A 24,950-nucleotide genomic window follows, 5' to 3' on the forward strand; every position below is an offset into this window, starting at 1 on the left:
TAAAATGTTTGTTATACTATTTGTATTTATATAATTCTCGCTGATAAATTTTATATGTATTATCTATTCGTTCTATTTTCTAAAATAGATTCATACTTAAAGGAAGGAACATGTTATTTAACAAATATTCCAAACTAAATCCAAATAGAATTATACATGCAAGCTAGAATATATTTAAGAACAGTTTATACATACTTTTTTAAATAGAATTTGGATTTGCACGTATATCCTTTATTTGGATTTAACAATAATAAAATAATGAACAAACCTTTTCAACCATTTTTTTAAAATCAAAGTATTCTTATAAAGTAACGTGGAACATGGGAGTTATCTTTTTTTTTTAAATTCTTTTGAACACGAAACTATTTACTTCTGCGTGTGGTAGTGCGTAACTGGCTTTTAGCTTAGTAAAACAGGTGATATATTTTTTTTAAATGACTACACAAAAGTTTAATACATCGATATTTTTCTGTACATATATTTACGCATAGCAATTTATATCTACTTCAATTTCGACATTAATAGTTAACATCGTTATTAGAAAATTGATATATTTAATTTTCATCTGTTAACTAATTAAATTTAATATCTCAAAGAGAAGCAATAAAAGTTCGCAACTTTTTAATACTGAGTAAAATAATTATAACTGAATTTGTATGCAGAGCAGCAACAAACAAACATAAATATTGCCTGTAATAACCTATGCCACTCGCACTCCGGGGTCTTACCGTGCGCCTGAAACGATTAGCCATCAACCGGCTTTCCTATTAGCCGTTTATTGGCCTCACAACTTCCCCTTGCTACAGAGATGCAAAGCGCAGTTTCATGTTTCTCTGGGTATGCAGTTAGTCTTTTTTATTATTATTATTATATTCTTTAAATTCAACTACGTAATACAATTCACAATTTTCTAGTAATAATCTTCTTTAATACTTTCTTATATAAAATAATTAATTCACCTAGGTATTTACAGTCCGAAATTTTTCGTATCGATATTAGATATTTTTTTTCCAATTTTTAAATTCAATCAAGTACCAGATAAACGTTATATACATGTCAAATTGTAAATAGTATTATTTTTTTTACTAAGGATTTAAACACAATAATTTTGAATATGGTATAAAATTTAGAGAAATGATCTGTGGATAGAAATCATGTGAAAGATATTTGAAAAATATTTTAATTTAAATATGATACTAGCTATAGTTCAGTTTTGTAGTGTAAGATTAATGCTTAAATCATTAACATATTCTAGTGCCAGTAAATAACACAATATACTTAATGTATAGTAATATTACGCAATAGTTTCGGTTTGTCAGTTTTTAGTTACTTTTATCGTTATATTTTTATTTGGAAATACATTTATAAGCACATAAAAATTAAAACACTTGTATTAAGCTATTTCACAGTATTAAATCAAGCAATATTTACTCTGAAATTAGGAAACTATATATTTTCTAAATCACTAACAGTAAACGTCATTCAATATAATTACTTATTCTCTGAATTGTATTTATGCTTGACTTTCTAATAAGCGCCCTCTACCGAACACCTAAATCAGCAATCAAGATAAAAAATATATACGTATAACCTAAATTTTCTTATAAAATTTTACAAGAAAAAAATGAATAGGGTCTGTACATATCAGCAATTACACTTATTCTAGGCCTACCTTTTAAAAATTTAACACTATGGAAAATAAAGTAACTTATTGCTTTAAAAAAGAAAAAAGTAATTTTTTGACTTACCTAGTGTAGAGACCGATTCACGGGTCTTGGTTCGTGCCTCACCCCTGGCCATAATCGCTGCAATAGAGAAATCGGTGGCCCGGGGTTTCATTGTGGCCATCACCGGGCTATTATCTTCCATGGTCCCGAGAAACATCAGGATAAAATAATCCAAATCAGACTTTTTAATTTTTAAAATAATAGTATTAATACTAATAAAAAACACTGTCAACTATAGCACCGTTAAATCCGTAGCAGATAGAAAAGGGCAATGTAAATAAATAAATTAATACGGAAACAGTTATCTGTTAAGACTAAAGCGTTTGTAGTTTTTTTTTATTTAGTTGTTTCTTTCAGGCCGATTTTCCTAGCGAAGCCACCCACCCAGTAACCGCCCGGCTAAGGAATGGGTACTTTGCCGCCTGCCCCGTGCGGGAGGATTCGGCCTTCTCAACAACGTCGAGTATTGCTGGTGTTGGCTGGAGCTACACTACAACAAGGTGCGAAAAAACAGTGTTTGACCCTCACATGGACCAAACGGTCCAACTTTGGTCTTTGGGTCATATCACCAATAAAATAGAGCATCCAAACAACACAACACAAAAACGGTTCTTGAGTTTAGTTAAGCGGAAAAACGTTAAAATCGCAGTCCCTTCTTCTGTTCTCACCAACCGGCCACACTACCATAGACTGACACCTTCAACGAGCTGGCCACTTAATGTTTCCACCATTCCACCAAGAGATGGCAGCACTTCCGGAGCAAGAGGCGGAGTCCCATTGTGGTGATTGACAAATAATGCTTTGAGAGGGGTGGTGTAATTTACACTGATATGACGTCACGGAGGCGTGGTCTTGCGAACAAGCAAAGCAATTGGGCAGCCTATTATTGGTTGATTTTAGCGGAAGCGTTGTATCTAGCAAGACGAGAGGGTGAACTTAACAAGTAGAGGAACTAAAGTCGACGAATGGTCTGGTGTAACACTTCAATATAGCAATAGACCTGTCATCATGTGTTTCGTTTAAAGTAGATGTCGGCCTCGCTTTAATAATAAATGCACGGCACAGAAAAAAATAAGCACTATTTACACTATCAAATAAATAAAATTAAAAATAAACATTAAACAATAGTTAATTAAATTATCTAATTTGTTTATGAGAATTTACACATATACAATTGTGAATACAATAAATACGTTTATCTGGATAAAATGTTTTAACTTTTCAGTACATTAAAATAAAATGTTGGAAGTAATGGGTTAAAATGCATACTGCATTTACATAATCTGTTTTGGAATCTTCTATCTTCAATAATAATAATAATAATAATAATAATAATAATAATAGTAATAATAATAATACACCATCCCCTAATAAGTAACAGTATCTTTACAAAAGGATAAAATATCTGTTGTAGTGTTTAGGTGAGTGGTTCTCAATCTTTTTTGACAGACGACCCACTTTTCTGAACGTCCAGAGGACATCACAACACACTTGTTTGATATCTTTCTATTATAAATAATAATATCTATTATAATAGTGAAACCAATTAGTTTTAATAATGACTCTATAAATAGCACTGAGCATTATTGCTACCGCTGGAGGTGTTGACTGGTACAATCTGTCTCGATTTTAACTAATTATTATTAAATTCTTCATCATTTTTTAAATTCTAAAATTTCGGGACACACCCTAGGGCAGGGCGCAAAATCTCAAACTCAGACGTACTCGCCTATTCAAAAATGATGGTCGCCAGTGTATCTCACGTATAAATTATGAGAGGTACTTTCCCCACATTTGGTTGGACAAAGAAAGAGATTACATCAGGGCATAAAATTTCAAAACCAGACAATTAGATTCAGGATAATGAAATTTTGAGTTGGTGTAACTCTCTCTCTCTCTCTCTGCACTGAAGTACCAGTTGTCGATTGCAGTTTTCGGATCAAAGTCCTTAACATTGTCAGCAAATCATCCAGTTTGTCAGTCTTCAGTGAATTCCTGTAGGCAGTCTTAACTCTGTTGAGACTACTGAAGCCTCTCTCACATGAAGTGGTACTCACAGGTAAAATTGCACAAAATGTGACAATTGGAAACAAATTTTGGAATCTCATAAGGCAGGAATCCAGTAGACAAACAATGTCGATAGAAGTTTTGATGGGAACGTTGTGAAGACTTCACATTCCGTGTTTTCTCACACTCAGTGACAATTATTTTCGTGCGAAACAGAAACTGCGCAGCGTTCTGAGTCTAGGAAGAAACCATTTCTAGTGAACACTGGTTGCCAGCTCTAAATTTCTATTCGCCAATGGCGACCGGAAATTTTGCGCCCTGCCCTAGGGGACTGCGTTAAACACCAATGTGTCGCGACCATTGGTTGAAAACCATTGTTTTAGATAGAAGTAGAGTTGGGCTCCAATCCGTAGAAATAAACGCAAACTGATGATAAATAAATTTTACAATATTATTAACATAAATCTCCAAAAATGAGACGTGTACAAATCAATTGATTTCATTGAACTTAAAATAAATTATAGGCTATATAGGTAAGCCTAAATCTCACGTGTAGTTTTCGAAAAAAAGATTTTTTTTTGTAAAACTGATACACTAATAAAGCATAAAGATTAAACTGATAAAAATTAAGTTGTACACTAATGAAGCATTCCAATATGACGCTAGCAAGAAGAGAATCTATATAGTAGATCTATAGTTAATGTAGTATAGCCCAAAAATATGATCAAACCTTAAACATTAATTTTTACGTAGGGTATAACTCTAACATTGTACAAAGTGAAGACACTATATAGGGTATCCATCAATCAATCGATCGATTGGAGTTGAACAAAATGAAATGGTGAAAGATAATAAATTCTCATGCGTAGAGTTTTAGAAAATGGTGAAAAACAAATTTTATGGAGTTAAAATGTATGTCATTCATTACCAATAATATTTGTTATTATTACTATTATTATTCTTATTCTGCTCGGTTATTTGTATGCTGGATATGTGAAATATATCTAAATATAATGTTAAGTAGAAGATGGTATCTTTTGGTGCCAGGGGAGATCCAGAACGGACTCCTGAAGAGGTGGTGGTGGTAAAAGATTCCTTCATTGACCTGAAACCATCGTAGATTACTACTTAACTAAAATACCAGGACTGTGCCACTCTGCTGTGAAGGAGGAGAGTTGGATCCGCCTATAATTGAAGTTTCATTTCTTTTAAGAGCAACAGAGATACTACTTGCGAAATAAAGAATCAAGGAACCTATATAGGGTTTATGGAGGAAAAGAGACGAACTGAGATAAAGGAAGAAAGAGAAGGACGAAACGTATACATTGAGAAACCTTCGTACATAATAGAAAATTCTACAAAATATAAATTCGTTGCCAAATATAGATAATGTGACTAATAAAATCAAGACTCAAGCGTTTCTAAGACGGATAAACACGTCACTAGAAATTGTATGTTATGAATAGAATGTTAGTTGGATAGTCTATGGTAAAAGACTTTTGGGTAGGTTTAATTCAAGGTGGAAGTTGGATCCTAAGGAATAATCTTTAAAAAAACGAAACAAAACAAAACTTAATTTTCTCATGAAATGATGACAATAGAGTTGTCAAAACATCACCGTACATTTTAAGCAAACTCAATTGCCACATTTTCCACCGTAAAATTTGATACACTTCTTTTTCTTCTTCTTCTTTTTTTTTTTAAATTAATGAGTGGAATTAATAAAGCTTTTGTAACAATCTTGATTGTATTCGTGTGAATGTGATCACTAGCGCTGTTTCCTGACCTGAAATTTAAATCTCCGTAAGTCATAGAGTATTATTCAATGTTAGTTTTCATAAATGTTTGAATTTATTATCAGGATGGAACGTGTTTAAACTCAAAAAAAAAAAAAAAAAAAAAAAACGAAAACATTACTATAACTTTATACTTTACCACGTCGAATTACACAGAAATACAGTAATGGTAAAAATAATGGAATAAATTCTGAAGAGCTAAAAGAGCCTCATGATTTTAGTCTTTCGATAAAATCTTCGCAGGAAAGCTGATTCAGCCCCGAGTAATAACCAACAAAGACTGATATTTTGTTTAGTATAAATTAGTTATCGAATGCTATTAGATGAAAAAATGCTAAACTGGTTGTTTAGCTTGATACGTTTTATACTTCGAGGGCTAAGATATTAACGAAGGGACACTGAAAGTGTGATATCTATCTTCTATATATATAAAAGAGAACGCACAAATCCTTTGTTCCCTCATCACGCTAATACGGCTGAACCAATTTCTTTCATTTTTGGGGGGTTATTAGGATTTGGACCCTAGATGGTTTTTATCATATCACTTTAATTTTTAATTACCAGTGTCTTGAGATAATTGACCATTCAAGTGTCCATAACGTACAAATCCTTTGTTAGTTCATCATAGGTAAAAATAAACGTATTTATATGCAACCCGCATGACCGTGTCACTCGGCGGGTTAACATAAATGACAGGCGATATAATGTTAACATTTACTGCAATCTACTATGGTTTTTATCATATCACTTGAAAGCGAAAAAGTAAAAATTATCTAAGTAACAAAGTTTATTGCGTTCCGGGGTGACCGCAGCGAAGCGGGGCGGGTTAACATAAATGACAGGCGATATAATGTTAACATTTACTGCAATCTTCTATGGTTTTTATCATATCACTTGAAAGCGAAAAAGTAAAAATTATCTAAGTAACAAAGTTTATTGCGTTCCGGGGTGACCGCAGCGAAGCGGGGTGAACGCTGCTAGTCTCAAATAAATTATAATGCTCAATTAGTAGAAAAATACTTTTGTTTAACCTTTATTTTCCACACTTCCTAGGGAAATACACACACTCTTTAATTTCTCTACACAACTATTCTATAGTTGATTCTATAGTTGATTGAATCCATCTAAATAATTTAATATAATATTTCTAATAACTAATTATCTTTATTGTATTGGGTTAACCCATCAGTTCTGGCGTTTTGCTTTTCATTGAATCTTTCCCATCGAGTGAAGTTGATGCTCACGGTATTGTGGGAGGATTCCATTATCTATACTACGCTAATTCCCTTGTTGTTTGTCATGGATCTTCTTGAATAAGCGGATTCAGTAGCTCCTCATTGAACTGAACGAAGTGTCCGGTGCAATACACGTCTTTGAGTCTTTGAATCGCTTAAACCAATTTTGAGCAGTCCTAAAAGGCATGCATCAATTCTTCGCCATACATTTCACAAAGTTTTCGAGCAACCTCTGTGGCTTTGGCACCTCGATTAAACGCAAAAAGCAGAAGATATCGAAAATGCTGTTTTTTGTCTACTTGAAATTTTATTTTAATGACCTGAAAACAAAAAAAAAAAAAAAAAAAAGTACAGCATAAAAAAAGAAAACTAAAACTATTTTGTACAGCACATAATTCTAGAAAACTAAAACTATTTTGTACAGCACATAATTCTCTTATCGAATAACATAAAACGCATTCCAAAGCATTTTATTTTTTATGCAAAATTTTCACTTCAAACAAAAACGTCAGGACAGGAAATATAATCTTTCAGTCTGTTTACAGGCTATCCTCGTAACGACAGCTATCAACCGGTGTGTACACTTTCCTATGACACTTTCTGCCCCTACTCTACTCTTTTAACATCGAAGAATGCAAATGTACTCTGTCCAACTAAATATTTCGTAGTCTGCATGAATACAACATTAATATACGAATATGAAATATGCACAAAGTTAGTTTCTCTTTATTGCTTGATTTTCAACAGGGTTTCCTACGAGAAATCACCTTGGGAAAATAATAGAAGTTAAAATTCGTATTAACCAAAGTAGTAGAGCCTAAAAGAAAGACATAGCACTAAACTTTCCTCATTCCTAATTGAACGATGGATCATACTATCATACTACACTTTGAAATTACTTCTGAAATATAAATTTATGAAACATGAAGAAAAATTAGTGTTGCTCACGAGAGAGAAATTTATCATCTCGTCTCAATTCTTGTCTCGAAAGCGAGTTGAAAAGTACATTTTAAATTGGAGGCGAGCCAATAAACGATCATTCGCGTCTCTTCTCGAAATTTCTCAAGTCTCATGGACAACACTAATTTACCTAAGTCTTGGATCTCGAACACCATTTTAGTGTTACATGATTGACAGTGTACCAAATATGAATTGATAAAGTGACCGTACGAACACAAAGAAGCGCATTTATCAACGTTTAAAGATACGCAAGTCTTTATACAATACACTCTAATCATAAATATGGTTTAAATATTGTAATATGAGTCCTCTCATTAACCTTTCGTGACGTGAAAGATTCTGAAATTGAAGAAGAAAATTTTTTTTAACAAATCCAGGATTAAATTTTGTGCGCAATTTCAGAAAACGAAAAGAGAAATTTCCGAGGCGAGAAAAGAAAAGCTTTTTCACGAATCGAGACGAGACGCAACGAGAAAATCTTATTTCTCATCTTGTGGGCACTACTAAGAAAAATGTTAGATGTTCTCGAAAAATTTCCTTCCGAAGAAAACTAACCATATATATTAATACACTGCTCTTTCTGAATTTGATTTTATACGTAGCAAATTCGAGAAGAAATGGTTTGTGGTTAGGGTTAGTAACAAAATGATACGAGACGAAAGAAACGAACAGAAAGAATAATTCTTACTTTACTATTACATTTTTAATGTCACGATTAAATATTCTTTGTTCCAAGAAAAATAAGTAGAAATTTTTAAGAGAAACTTTCAATTTTATGTATGTATTTGACTGGAATCTAGGCATTACACGAGGAACATACATTGCAGTTTCTCCTTTACATAGGGTATACAGGCAACACTATAAAAAAAAATCCCAAATTCTTATATTTTCATCATAAGAGAATCTGAAATTTGGTCAGTTTTTAGATTTGTAACTCTTTTCAATATATAGAATATGTCCAAAAAGTGTTGAAACGTCCAAATAAAGGCAGGACTTTTAAAGAAATGCAAAAGTAAGACAATAAGTTAGTAGTATAGGTGGGAGAAATCTTTCGGGGTACGTGATGTTGATGGTCGCCATCTTGAAATCCGCCATTTTGAATTCACTTTTATTTTATTAAATGTAAACAATTCGTCGTGATATCTTGTTCTTATCTGAAATTTTCTCAGTAATTCAATGCTATGTTTGCTTTTGCTTTATCACTTACCATAATGAAGTTTTGGCTTTTTTTTTTCTTGCTATCATTTCAGGTCACTAACTAACTAACTCTAACTCTATGGCCTATGGAACCCGGAGGTTCAGTACCGCGTTCACAAAAGCTCTCCACTGACTTCTATCCTTAGCTAATTGCATCCAGTTTCTACTTTGTATTCCTATCTCTGCGAGATCCATCTTAATATTGTCCTCCCATCTGCGCCTAGGTCTTCCTAATGGTCGTTTTCCTATGGGTCTACCAGTCAAGACTTTGAAAGCGTTTCTACTTTCTTCCATTCTAGCTACATGACCTGCCCACCTAAGCCTCCTAGACTTGACGACCCTAACAATGTTGGGTAAACCGTATAAACTATGTAGTTCCTCGTTATGAAGCTTCCGCCATTCCCCATTCTCGTTCCTCTTGGGTCCGAATATTCTTCTCAGGATCCTGTTCTCAAATACTTTCTTCCCTCAGAGCAAGCGACCATGTTTCACAACCATACAGAACAACAGGCATGATTATCGTTTTATATATTTTAAGCTTCAAATTCCTCGACAGAATTCGCGACGACAAGAGATTTTGAACCGAATAGTAACACGAATTCCCTGCTTTTAGTCGACATTATTAATTTCTTCGTGAATATGATTTTCGTCTGTTAATATTGATCCTAAATATTTGAAAGTATCCACTTTATCAAAAGTATTATTTAATATTTTAACGCCTCCACAATTTGCCGTATTACGGTCCCGACGCACTTCCATGTATTTAGTTTTCTCTGCATTTACTTCTAAACCCATGTCCCTGCAAGCGTTTAATAAGATCTCTGCATTTATTTCTACTGTTCTCCTATCATCCCCTATTAAATTTACATCATCAGCATATGCCATAACCTGGTGAATGCCGTTCAACTCTAGGCCCTGGTTGCTATCTTTGATTTTCCTTATGGCGTATTCCAGCACAAAGTTAAATAATAATGGCGACAACGCATCTCCTTGTTTCAGGCCATTTTCGACGTGGAAGCTCGTGGACAAAATTTTCCTACCCGGACTTTACTTTGGGATTCACTTAAACATATCTTAATTAATCTAATTAGCTTTCTCGGTATTCCAAGTTCTGTAAGAACGTTGTATAATGTTTCTCTCCTAACGGAGTCGTAAGCCTTTCTAAAATCAATAAATAGTTGATGTACCGGGGTATTGTATTCCCACTTCTTTTCGAGTATTTGGCGAATGGTAAATATTTGGTCGATAGTTGATCGATTTCGTCTAAATCCGCATTGATAATCTCCAATAATTTCATCTGCGTATGGAGTCAATCTTGCTAACAGAATATTTGAAAGGATTTTATAGGATGTTGACAGAAGAGAAATGCCTCGATAATTATTACAGTCAGTTTTGTCGCCTTTCTTGTGAATTGGAACAATGATTGATTCTTTCCACTCTTGTGGCAATTCTTCCTTGTTCCAGATAAGGAGAATGAGTTTGTGTATCTTGTTCCACAATTTTTCGCCTCCAGCTAAAATTAACTCAGCCGGAATTTCATCTACACCCGGAGATTTTTGTTTCTTCAATTTCTTTATAGCGGCTTCCACTTCTATTCGATTGGGTTCTGGAATATACGGTTCTGCGGTGTGTATCTCCTTTTCTCCACGCACATTAGTTTTTGGCTGCTTGTTCAGCAAATCGTCAAAGAAATCTTTCCATCTATTTAAGAGGCTATCCGTATCGGTGAGAACTGTTCCGTCAGATTTCTTTAATATATAAGCACGAGGTTGATAGCCTTTCTTAAATTCGCTGATCCCCTTATACATGTCCCGAATATTTTTATTTTTACTATTATCTTCAAGTTCCTTAATTTTAGCTTTCAAAAAATCCCGTTTCTTTGTTCTAAAAGTTTTGGAAGTTTCCCGCCTGGTATCTGCGAAATTTTGTGTAGTTGTTTCATTCGGATTTTGTAGCCACCGTAATTTTGCCTGTTTTCTCTTCTCTGCTAGTTTAATGCATTCTTGGTCGAACCATGGTTTGTTCCTACGTATTTCCGCGTGTCCCAATTTTTCTATTGCTGAACTTTTAATGCTATCTCTAATTTCAATCCAAGTATCCTCAACACTAGTGCACTCCGAGTCTTCTAAAACCGCGAATCTATTCGAAACTTCAATCTGGTATTCCTCTCTTACCTGGCTCTCTTCTAATTTCTTTAAATTAAATCTCTCCGTTTTCGGACATTGAATATTACCTTTATTCAACGATAATCTCTCCCGTATTATCGCTACTACCAGGTAGTGATCAGTGTCACAATCAGCCCCTCTAAACGACCGGACGTCAATTATGCTAGATTGTCTTCTTCTATCTACTAAAACGTGATCAATTTGATTATGTGTTTTTCCGTCTGGTGATGTCCAAGTGTATTTATGAACGTCGCGATGTGGGAATTTTGTACTCTTCACGATTAGGTTTTTGGATGTTGCAAAGTTCACGAGTCTAATACCGTTGTCATTACTTTCCTTATGCAAACTTTCGTTCCCTATAATCGGTTTGAAAATATCCTCTCGTCCTACCTTCGCATTGAAATCCCCTAATAGAATCTTCATATGGTATCGCGGGAGTTGGTCAAATATCCGTTCCACTTCTTCGTAAAAACTATCTTTTATATCGTCACCCTTATCTTCAGTTGGAGCATGTACATTTAAAACAATAATATCACACCACCGTCCCTTAAGAGTAATAAAAGAAAGTCTGTCAGTAACAAATTCAACCCGTTTAATTGCTGGTAATATTCGTTTGTGAACGAAAAACCCTGTTCCTAACTGGTGATTTTTAGTTCCTTCCCCGTAAAAAAACGTAAAATTTCCGGAATTCTCAGATCCATTTCCTTCCCACCTAACTTCCTGAACTCCTACTAGGTCCATCCTGTATTTCTCTAACTCACTCGTTACAGATTTTAACGCGCCTGCCCTATAAAGACTTCTAATATTCCATGTTCCAAATCTCATGTCCATTTTCTTTTGCTGATGTCGTGCCAAGTTATCAGTCCTTGTCCGAGGCTTTTGTGAATGTTTCTGAACAAGTACCTTTTTTTACAGGATGAGGGTGTTAGCCTTACCCAAACCCCCAAGCTGGAGGACCACTCCTAGTCGTCTGTCCGCGACTGCTTATTCAGTATATTCGCAGCTAACCTCTATATCTAGAGGCCTTCTCCTCGATCCGCAACCTGAGGACGCGCCATGCCGTGGTGACAGGAACCCACGTTACACGGCATTTCAGGTCACTAAGATAACATTTCTGTGGCGCGCGCAGAACACATTGAGATTATTTTGATGTCAGGAGAGCGTAGCACAGGTGTCGTTGCTGACGCACCAGTACCTTTAGGGGATGATTCTGATCGGCGTTTGGAGTTCGTGGAATGGGCAACAGAGCATATACTCCAAAATCTCCGTTTCTCCTAGGACGTCTTATTCACAGATAAGGCCAACTTTTACGTTTCTTGTGAGGTACACAAATAGAATGTTGCACATCAATTCTCATTGGTGTGAAGCATCTGCTGGCATTCCTGAAAAAGTTATGGTGTGGTGTGCTGTGTGGAGACCCGTATTTTGGATCCTTTGTTTATCAATGGTACCTTAACAGCAATCGAATATCGTCTAATTTTGGAAGAATATTTGAATGTTTAGTTTCTCAACTCGTGGATCGGTAGAGCTGGTGCAGTGTAGTGGCCACTACGGTTTCCTGACCTCACTCTCCTAGATATTTATCTTTGGGAACACCTCAAGTTCATTGTGTATTGAACGAAAATTGACCACCTAAAGGAACGCATAATAAATTTGTGTGCAAGAATACTGGAAAGCACTTTGATGAAGGTTTCGGATAAACGGGAAAAAAAGAATGAACCTCACAATTCATCGAAGTGGACAACACGTTGAACACATCTTTCAATTAGGAGAAATGTATGGTATGATACTGATACTGTGAAGAAAACAATCATTAGTTCGTTATGGTAAGTGATAAAGCAAGAACAAACACTGCATTGTATTCCTGACAAAATTTTAGATGAGAACAAGGTATCACAATATATGGGTTCCATTTAAGAAAACGATAGTGAATTCAATAGGTGGATTTCAAGATGGCGACCATCAACATCACATGTCCTAAAAGTTTTATCTCCCACCTGTACTACTAATATACAGTGTTACTTTTGCAATTCTTTTTAAAATCCCGCCTTTTATTGAGTGTTTCCACAATATTTGACCACTGCCAGATATAGACCCTTCAAATTCACGAACAATGTTTATAGAATACGAACATTAAGACACATTAACAAAGTACTTATAAGCAATACTTGGTACTCCGGTAATATGTCAATGATAATACTTTAGTGTACAGAAAAATACTGCTAAGCCAATAATACATATGTACCTGCATTCTGTTACAAATAGAGCAGCGTTTCCCAACCTTTTTCAATTTGCGGCACATTTCAGGGTAACTTGAATTCTCGCGGCACACATATTATTATTATTATTATTATTATTATTATTATTATTATTATTATTAGCCTATTATTATTATTATTATTATTATTATTATTATTATTATTATTATTATTATTATTATTATTATTATTATTATTATTATTATTATTAGAAAATATAAAATACTGTAGTATTTTTTTCTGATTACTGACATCCTTCTCACAGAGAAGAAAGCTCGATCACTGGTTTTTCCCCGTCGTAAATCATTATGATATGCTTATTTTTCATTTTCATTTAAAAATAGAAAAGAATTGCAATCAGATATAGGATTCAAGTTGTTAAAAATAAGCTTTCTTTTTCGAAAACTGTATCCAACCTTTCATTAAGAAGAAGAATCACTAAATAACGAACGAACAAACAAATCTCTTGTACTCTTAAAACACAAATATAGGTAATTCGTATGCATGTTTACTTTGCCGGAAGGATTGAATAATATTTTAAAATTTCAAGTTACGAAATAGTCTGCAACAATAAAGAAGTAATAATGATCATAACAATTATAACAAATGCTTTTTTTCAAAATTAGAAATGTACAGAAAAATGTTCTACAGAAAATTAAAAATGTTCTACAGAAAAGTAACACAGTATGAAACTTTAAATTTCAGATTCATAGTAGTAATGTGAAATACAAATATACCTTTTTCTCTAGATCTTGCAATTTGATTGCTATAGAATTAATAATCTTGTTTCGATTTCCTCGCGGTACACCAGCGACCCGTTCGCGGCACACCACTGTGCCGCGGCACACCGGTTGGGAAACGCTGAAATAGAGTCTATGAAGACATTCATGATGTGCCTTACAACATATTTTCAGTGTAAATTCTTGCTTTGACACAGACAAACATGTCAGTAAATTATGTTTCGTGTGAGAGGGGTGACAGTTAAGGAGTACCTACGTATTATTAGAGATAATGAACTGCGGTCTAGAACAGTTTTTTTTTTTTTAAATTGACGGTCTGCTTTAGCGGGTGGTCAGCTTTGGTGTATGATATGGTGCTGTCTCATCTATGACACTTTCTTTTCATATATAAGTCTCAGTTCCAGTTCAGTAACGAAGTCAATAAATCAGTTTCAGTTATCTGTGATTGAAGAATATCCTGACCTCAGCAGAAAACCTTTCAAATCTTAAAGTAACTTTTTTCAACTTCAGATTTAAGTGAAACAACTTTTTCTATCTGTGCCATTAAGACAAAATTCAGGAACCAGCTAAATGTTTGATGCTGCTCCACGTCTTGCAGTTTCAACATTGAATCCATGAATTGAAGGAATTTTGGCTAATAAACAGCAGAAAATATCACATTGAATCCATGAAAAATAACTTTTCAGAGAAAATAGATTGAATACGGCACCTATGGAATTAAAAAATAAAAAAAAACTAAAATACTAGGAGTAAAACACAATTGGTTCTAAAATCTGTGATTCTTACATTCATTGCTTTAATAATAATAAATAGTAATAATAATAATAATAATTCATTATTTTAGCAATAAATAATGGAAGATACGCTAAATATTCTCGCTCTAATTTCTTAAACTAAATGGAGTCATAATGGCTCAGTGGTAGAGCGTTCATCTCTGATGTATGGAGTCCCTGGCTCGATCCCAGCTCGCACAAATGGGTTTTGTGGTGGACAAACACCGCGTTCGTGGATTCTCTAGAGGTTGTTCCTTTTCCTCCCATTTTCTTCATTCCACCGTTGCATTCATTTCTGATCACCACCGTCTCCTTTAGCCTAACCGGCATAAGCGTAGGACGTAAAACTGAAAGATTTCATTTTTTCCCCTTTAATCTAAATCATGTTAAGCTGTGGTTATTAATGAAACATTTTCTTGTGAAATATGAATAAAATTTCGGAAAACTCCTCCCGAAGAAATCTCATCGCTAAAAGTAGACCATGATTTGTATATTTTTAGTAAGAAGTGACCTTACAGTATCCTCGCGTGTTGCTCACCATCACCCCAAATAAATAATATTGTTACACGGTGCTTGCGTTACTTTGATAACTACAAAATTTAATTCATTACAATTATTATAAATTTTTATTTATGTACGATAGGTGGTAGCCAGGGCCGGATTTAGGGAGTGCACCTTTGCACCCCCCTTCACTTCGTTGTAAATATATACTACCTAAAATGAGAAACTAGCAATGAAAATAGCAACACTTTCCGAAACTATCTGCCATCATTTTTCCGTTTGGGGCTTAAAACAAAGCAGATCTTTGCAAAAGCAACAGTTTAGGGTCTAAGTCGATTTTCGAAAAGTTGAAGGAAAAGGATTCACCAAGTAAAACAATGTAGCATTTGTCAAATAGGGAAGAAAACAGAAGCCAGCAGAAGAGAAGAACTTTTTTTCCTGCATAACATATATGCTACCCTCTTTAAAATACTTTCCTAGGTTCTATGCATCAGTATTGTTAGGGATAAAGAATATTTCATATGTAACTTTGAAGAGTTTCAGTGTGATTGGTTATTTTGATAGATATTGGTGCACCGCCACCCTCTCAGACAACCCTAAATCCGGCCCTGATTCTGATATGGAACATACCTGTATTTATTATAGTATAAGGGAAAGTAGGTTATCATTCAAAGTATAGCCTCTCGTGTTGAACTATCTGCGGCCACCTTCATGCTAGTTCCCCGTCGATTCCACGTCTCGTCCTTACAGGCAAAGAGATCAGTCACTGCTGATTCCACCTCCGAGTCAGCATCGTGATTTCATAAATGAATCCTTTCAGTTTAACTTCCCATGTTATGCTCCTTAGGCTAAGGAAGATTAAGAGTCTTCATCCCGGCGAAATTAAAATACCGCTAATTTTACAGTAATTATATGATATCTTCAAATAGATAAAAGATAATCGAAATGTGGAACAAGAGCGCCCTAGACAATATTATTTCACATGAGAAACCGTTATCACGATTCACTTATCTGCTTTCAATTTCCAGCCATTTAGAAAATCGGCATTTATTTTCGCGTTTATAAATGGCTGCAAACGGAAAGCTACTAGGTGATTCGTGATTACGGTACCTCATGCAAAATAACATTGTCTAGGATGCTCTTGTTCCACACCATCATATTTTATATATTGGAAGATATCACATTAATTACTGTAAAATTAGCGGTATTTTAATTTCGCCGGGATGAAGACTCTTAAGGCATGTGAATGATGATGGAAAAATCGGTGGAATGAGAATGTGAGAGGAAACCGGAGTACTCTGAGAGAACCTACATTCACAATGTTGTCCACCATAAATTTACTTGGCCGAGGATTGAACCAGAGATCCCATGTATCAGAGATAAGCACATTACCATTGAGCCACCATTGTCCCTGTTGTGATTTCAGTAAGTATGCCATAGACCAAAACAGGTAGCAATCCGAAAGAGCGAGGTCAGCACTATATGCCGGCTGTGACATCAGTTCCAGGCTATCAAGTTTCAGAATGTTTGTTTCGTCTTTTGAGCCAAGTGTGGTTTTTACGTTATTCTGTTGCAGTATGACGCGCTTTCGGCTCACTAATGTAGGATATTTTAGCGTAGTAAAGCATACATACACTCTGACTATTCGTATTAAGGGTTATCATTAATAGTATAAATGTTAGGAACAAACTCGAAGCGAATTATCCCCTTGTAGTTCCACCACACAGAGAACATGATTTTATGATCGAAACGGCCCTATTTGAAGATCGATTCTGGAATTTGATCCTTACTTAACCACTGTTTTTAAACATTTGGATTTCGAAAAAAAAAAAAAATGTCCTACTTGTAGTCGCATGTGACAATCCGTTTCAGAAAACGAACATCACGATGATTTTTCAGCAGTTGTTGGCACACATCTACTCTCCTCACGTTCTTCCTGTTCCCCTTCATATTCTTTCTCGCCGCCGCCTCTGTCCCCTTACATTAGGGCTGCCAATCGCATAATAGTAATAATAATAATAATAATAATAATAATAATAATAATAATAATAATAATAATAATAATAATAATAATAATAATAATAATAATAATAATAATAATAAACATTACCCTGGAGACCTGAACATAAATTCATGCCATTTCAATTTCGATTAAGTGGCTTGCTACCAGTGGCGTATTTATGATTTTGTTTCGGGGGGGCTTTGCTTTGTTTCTGGAAACGTGAAAATTCTGCAAAAAATCATTTACTTTAATGTAGTAAATAAGATTTCGGGGGGCTTAAGCCCGGAAGCCCCCTTAAATACGCCACTGCTTGCTACTATGTACAGTAGTTTGCTTGCATTAATGCTCTTATATGTAGTAATAATTGTTCACCGTATTAAATGTTACAAACACCGAAAAAAATAACACCTGCAGAGCCGCACCTAAAATTTGCCAACCTAGCATGCTGTGTAAGTTCCCCTGTATAGGCTTATACGGGCCGGCTTTGCTAGGAACTATTTAACCACATTATGCTTACTATTTCTGTATTTTCAATTCATAAAAGTTATTTAATAACGCAAGAGAAGAAAGTGTTAGTATAACTTCGATTACTTTCTGTCCTGCTAGATTTTAACAATAGTTACACATCATAATACTGCCATTAGTGAAATCCAAAACATCAGTGCGATAAAAAGCTACGTGTGTGGTCTAACACGAAAGATAACAACTAACCAACCACTTTGAGCACTGTCATACAGAGTTCTATCACGAGAAAGACATGGGCGCGACAAAAGATCGTAGATTTTTTTGTCCCTATAATTAATTCCGAAATGTTTTCAGGGAGTTTATCTATAGACTACTAGTTATATAAGGGCGAAGACCATTTGAAGACTCATATGATGCATCCAGAAAGTCATAAGTGACACCTATTGTTCCTTGAGAGCTTAAATCAACCGTGTCATAACTCTTCTTCACGCTGCATTGTTGGATTTAAACGTTGCCTATATAGCTATATTTATTATTTAAATTATCTAACAGTATTTTTATACGAGGGTTGGGCATTTTAGAAGTCCGGTCTCTCTGATAGTTCATAAGGGCGGTGTAACAAGTTATGAACGGGGAATAATTTCTCCTTCTACGTTTCTGAGCACTAGAGTTACATTACTACATTAGGCTCAAATATACAGTAGTTTATAAAAGCTTTTTTTTTAGGGTTGGGATTTTCATATTCACCTCTTTTTCTGACGACTTTCCATTACTTTTCTTTTTCATTTACTTTCTTTTTAATTTCTTCCCACTCCACCATCCATATTTCAAAGACTTCTACAGTACATTCCTTCGATAAGTAATAAATGTTCTTGGTTTTGGAGTAGTAGATTTGGATTCGAACCTCGGTTGAGATATATCTTGTTTCCATTAAACTTTAAGTATAGGCCTACCCTATGTATGGGAGTGGGGTGGGGGACGTAAGTGACTGTAGTGTATAATGGATATTGTAATAAATTCATGAGCAAAACATTGGTTTCCTTTATCACTATAACTTACACCGGGGCTTCAAGTTTCGCCTATTCAAGATTCGCCTAATATCTCCAAGCTATGCAAACACCAATTAAAACGATGACACAGAGTTAATTTTCTTATTAAAAGTTGAAGTTTTTTAAAACTTCGTTTAGCTCGCATACATTGGTACTCCTGCATAGGTATCTTTCCTTTCAAAACAGGAAAGATACCTATTACACTGAAAAAAAAAACTTCAAAGTATTTATAAAAGTAACGTATAATTCAAGAGTATTTCAACAGTAAGATAAAGCCAACTTGTCACTTTCATCCATTTTTTTTTTTTTTTTTTTTTTTTATGTGATTTCCCTACAATTAATGCATATGTCTTAGTAAAACAATCTCGAATACGAACAGTTGGACTAACAATAAGTACATGAAAGTTTTATATTTGCAATACACCAGCTTCAGAAAAAAGTTCGGTTATGGTATGTCCAAAATAGTAATTGGGCCTCATTCTTCATTTTCTCCTCCGATCCCCAACCAATTGCTGCAATATCTTGCTCCAGCCAAATTTATTCCTGATGATATACTTTCAACACGTGTTGTCTGCTCGCACTTGCTCTTATAGGTAAACCTAAGGGTCACCATCATGCGATGTACAAAAGTGTAATTTGAATGTTATCCCACTTTTACTAGTTCTTCAGGATCAACAGTTCAGTAGATTTGTTGAATAGACTCACAACCTGTTGCAATTATCTCTCGAATAGTTTCCAACAAGGTTTCTTACGTTTCTTGAACAGACGAAGTCGTGTCACTTCATGAAATTTCATGTAAAAGCAGTATATACCACGTCATCCATATTTCCTCCTGTATGTTTACGTATTTAAATATTTTGGCTGATTGATGAAATCTGCTCTCTTTATGAAAGAATCTATAACATAAAAAAAAAAACATTTCTAATGCCGATGCTCGATGTCAAGCGTATACTATCTATTCATATACCGTAATGTGCTTATACTGATTCTTAGTGCTTTGTTTAATTTTATTTTATGATTTGTGCAAGCTCTTGTAGAATTTATGTTACTTCATTTTATGTTTTCCGTAATACATTTTGTAACTTCACATAACATTTTCATATTAAGTCATATAGTGTAAGTGTGCTTATACTGTTTTAATATATATTTTTAATTTTTTTTTTTTAAATTTATAAACTACAAATTTTTGTGTCATTTCTTGTCAGTATTACCAACATAATTTTGCAATAGTTGAATCTTGAATTCAAGATTCGCCTACACTTTCTCTTGAGTTTACATCTGTAAATTCCTTTGCCTGAAGTTATTAGGCAAATCTTGAATAGCCGAAAGTTGAAGTCACCCTGTTAATATTGAATGAAGCTCTGACTTACGTTTGTCTTTTTTTCTTTTTTAAAAGATGACTTACACCACTGCAATTTTAATCCGTTCATATACGAGGGTCATCCAGAAAACAAAGACCAATTCATTATACAAAATGAAAAGTACAATATTTAATGAAAAAAACAATCCTATTTCATACCTGAAGCTTCCCTCAGTTCTCTCTGTTCACGAGCGTCAGAATTCACTCCGCTAGTTCATTAAGCCAGATGGTCGTGTCATTTTTGCGCACTCTTACTTTCCATCCGAAAACTGGAAACTTTTTTTTTTTTTTTTTTTTAACATAGAGTGCTTTACCAGTGTAGAGCCCTATTGGCTGGTGCGATTAAGAAAAATACACCATTTTAGATTAAAATCTACCTATTTCCAACAACATGCCTTTTTTTCATTTGTTTCGAAGTGTTACTACTAACGGAGTTGATCTAAGACCCCGGACTTTTGATATATCCGGTATAATATATAAAAATGAAGTCGCCATTGTTTGTCTCATAAATTGTTTAAAATGATTTTTTTGAATATACGAGGCACGTTCTGAAAGTAACCTCTGATTGATCACTAAACTTGAAGTAGTGTAGCCAGCGCTACCATTTTTACACAGACGTGCGCGGTAGATCAGTCTGCATCCAGCCGTGGTAGAGTGAAGGTTGTCTAATCACTAGTTCCACTTGTGTGGCGACTTAAAATGTATGTTGCAATAGAAAACCTCGCCAAGTGGGAGGTGTGAGTTGTTATATGTTTTCTTAATTCGGCAGCAAAAACATATTCGCCAGCAGCTGTTCACCGGGAACTCTGTGTCGTGTATGGACCAAGTGTGACGAGTGAAGGAGTTGTTCGTGAATTGATTCGTTCATTTAAAAGTGGACGAAAACAAACATTCATGACGAAGAGAGGAGTGACAGGCCATCACTGGTCACTGATGAACTCGTTCAGAAAATTGATAGAAAAGTTCGAGAAAATCGACGTTTCACAATCTCGGATTTGGCATCCAGCAATTATAATCTCTTCATGCATATGAAGAAGTGGCATGGATCTCAGCGCTTTGGTGATGATTAGGGCAACCCAAAAGCATAAAAAGCATAACAGCAATTTACACATATAGTTGGTACCTTGAACATGGCTGTGGTTGTCTAAGGGCCCAGAAGAAACTAATTTTAAAAGCATAAGAAAGCATAATTTTAGAAAATAAAGCATAAAGCATAATTTAAAATATATAGCACAATTCTTAGAAAATTCAGTTTAACAGCAAGCTTAACGTACTGTATTAATATTTTGTACAACCAATATTTACGATGCAAAATCTTTGAGAACATAACAATGCAACAATGAAAACCTTATTTTTATTTCTGTAAACTTTTTGGTGCAATCCTTTGAAGTGGAGAAAAGAAAGAAAGGAAAAGAAGAAGAAAACTTTCCGCCAACAATGAATAGTACACAAGAACTCCACACTATATTGTTATGTGTAGCTCTTGAACTTAAGTACTTTTTGTACCTTTTGGTGGCATCTTTTACTTTCCCTTTCTGTATATATGCACCTCTAAGGCGCACACAAGTGATAAAGAAACTGACTCGAGTAAAGCATATCTCTTTATAAGTGCATTAAGTCGAAAGTGCGTTAAATATGAAAGAAATTGGTTGCATAAAATATTAATAAATAGATCAAGATGTTTAGAATATTTAATATATAGTAAATATTATAAATTATACACGATTAATGTAAAACAATGACTGAAATTAAGAATAAAGCATAATCAAGCATAATTTGGAAAAAAGCATAATTAAATAAAAAATAAAGCATAATGTGGGTTGCTCTAGTAATGATGATGATGAGCTGAAAGATGCGGTCACAGGCTGGCTCAAAATACAGGCGGGACACTGTTATGCTGATGAAGTTTCTATGCTAGTGCAGAGATATGATAAATGCTTGAATGTTTATGAAAATTATGTTGAAAAATAGAGCAAAAAACTAGTTTTCAGATATATATAATAAATACTTCTTATTTTCTTTAGTGCTTCGTTTTCAACCAAACGGAGGTTACTTTCCGAATGGCCCTCGTAGTTAATACTTCGAATTGAGATTTTATTATGCTAGTTTGAATAAAGTGTGTATCTTAAGGAGGAAAAAAAGGGTTCAAAATGTATCCCCCCCTCAAAGAAAGTATCTCAGGAGCTCTTTAAGTTAGAGACACGAAACTTGGTACATACATCAGTAATCAAAAATAAGCGGATATGTGATTCAGAAAAGGAGAGTGAAAATTTCTAATCTTTCCCCTTTCACGCTCAAATCGACGTTGTCTGTACCATCATCACGGGAAAACAGTGAACCGTTTGAAATTAATTTTTGAACATAATTATCACTGTTCTCGAGCCGAGATTTTGTCACGTTACTTGTTTTTAATTGTGTATCGTAAGGAGGTGCTTTAAACTGCATGTAAAAAATAAAGTATCCCACGATCCTTTCATGTCAGGAAGGTAAAATTGTATATATATCATCTCCTTATTAAAAATAAGATGTCTTGACACGTGACCTAACCTTTTAGAAAGGGCTGGGAAGAGGCAATTTCGATATTTTCGACGTTGTCTGTTTCATCACGATCATGGGGAAGCAGAAAGATCTTTGAAATGAATTTTGGAAAACAGTTAGCACTTAACACGAACCGCGCTTTTTAAAAATTATGTAATTTTCACTAAAATTTTTGAGGGGCCGCGGTGGCTCACTGGTAGAGCGTTTACCTCTGGTACATGGGTTTCTTTGGTTCGATTCCAGCTCGCACCAAGTGAGCTTTGTGGTGAACAAACACCGTGAACGTGAATTTTCTAGAGGTTTTCCCTTTTCCTCCCACTTTCTTCATTACACCATTTTCATTCATTTCTCACCATCATAGTCTCCGTTAGCCTAGCCGGCATAATCGTGGGACGTAAAACAAAGATTTCATTCCATTTTATTTCATTTCATTAAAATTTGTACCCTAAAGGGAGGAGAGAGGTTTCAAACGTACTTTTGAGACATTTTTCGTTTAACTGTTTTTCTGTTACCACGAACAAGCATTTCAGTTATATTATTATAAAAAGAGTTAGAAGTCTTGACGACTACAGTGAATACCCAATGGAACTAAAGTTTTGAAAATCTGTGATAAATTTTACCGTACATGCACAGTTATTTGTATTATTACTTGTATTATATTTATATTATTTTTTTGATATCATACGTCAAATGAAAATAATTCGTATTGGTAGCCTAACACATCAAAAGAGAAACAAAAACCATCTTGTATAAACATATTTTGTTGAGTGACACATTTGCTTGATGTCTTGTTTCCCCATTTGGTAACATTTAACGTTACCTTACGACAACTCGTTAGTCTTTCATTAATCACGTGAATGATTGCGGTATTTCCTTTTCAGGATTTTGAACACAGAAGTTTTATTTTTCTTTCGTAATCAAACGCAAACATAGAAATATATAATATATACACACAAGTCTTTGTAAACATTGTTATTGCGATAAAATATTACCCTGGTCATTACATTTGTATACAATCCGAAATATGAAGTAATAAGAAAAACATCTGCAGATTACTATTGTTATAGGATGATAAACAGGTACATGTGTTAAAATGATTGATAAACGGCATATTTTATCACACACACACACATGCGTACAATAGTATATAGTTACTTATTTTTTCTTCTCTTTCTTTTGCTTACAGTCCAATATCTTAACCAATAGAATTTGCCCTAAACCGGTATTAGCAATGCGTTTTGTAGCGTGGACTCAATACCTAATTCACGCATACAGACTTCATTCAAGTACGGTAGAGTTCATTTAAAGAGAACTCGAGGTCTAGGCTAATTTGCTCATGAATTTCAAGCATCTGTTGCTTAACGGCATCTAAAACAGTAAACAGAAGTTTACACGGAACAGGAACGCACAATTAGATACAGTGAAATTCCCAGAATTACACAAATAACTCACAGATTACATAAGAAATGTTTAGAATTACTGAACTTACAAGATTTCACAAGAAATACACAATTAGACTAGACATGAAGTACACCGCATTACATACGGAATGCAAGAAGGAACACAAGAAATGCGCTAGTAGACACAGAGCATTCGGAGGGGATTTCGGTGGCTCAATAATAGAACTCTCATCTCTAGTGTAGGATAGGGTAGGGTTCGATAACAGGACATGTGAAATTGTGGTAGACAACATCGTGTCCAAGGATTTTTCCGTTTTTTTCCCGTTTCTTCCCATATTCTTATTCACCAAATCATTCACAATTACACACATTCATTCATTACTCGTCTCCTTTAGCCTTAAAAGACATAAACATGGGAAACCTAAAATGTTCATTTGAAAGTTCCATTTCTACAACAGAATACTCAGAATGAGACAAATAACATAGGGTTAGATACAAAATACACTAAGTTACATAAGGAAAATCTTCAGAATTACGTATGAGCTCCATGAACTCAAAATTTCACAAACAAACAATTGCACACGGAACACAGAATTATAATATAAGCGAGTACCGCTACATAGAAATATACCATTTTACATAAATAACACATAATTTTTAGGCATCCAGCATACAGTTTCAAGGAGGAATACACAAATTGTACAAATTTATACATAAAAGAATTATACTAATAAAAAATAGATTCACATTTAGATATGAAACTTCAAGTTTCGTAAC

General features: G+C 34.4%; 1 protein-coding gene across 1 annotated transcript in view; it reads right to left on the reverse strand.

The window, feature by feature from the left end:
- LOC145687619 (T-box transcription factor TBX10-like) overlaps positions 1–2,456 on the reverse strand; it is a 251,724-nt gene extending 249,268 nt beyond the window's left edge. Inside the window, exon 1 of the mRNA XM_081761087.1 lies at positions 1,749–2,456. Within this exon, the coding sequence (XP_081617213.1) occupies positions 1,749–1,884 (136 nt within the window). The 5' untranslated portion in view covers positions 1,885–2,456. The remainder of the gene's footprint in view (positions 1–1,748) is intronic.
- Between the last annotated feature and the right edge of the window lie 22,494 nt (positions 2,457–24,950).

Source organism: Thermobia domestica, chromosome 1 (assembly GCF_964235325.1).
Source record: "Thermobia domestica chromosome 1, izTheDome1.hap1.1, whole genome shotgun sequence".
In the NCBI taxonomy this organism is placed as follows: domain Eukaryota; kingdom Metazoa; phylum Arthropoda; class Insecta; order Zygentoma; family Lepismatidae; genus Thermobia; species Thermobia domestica.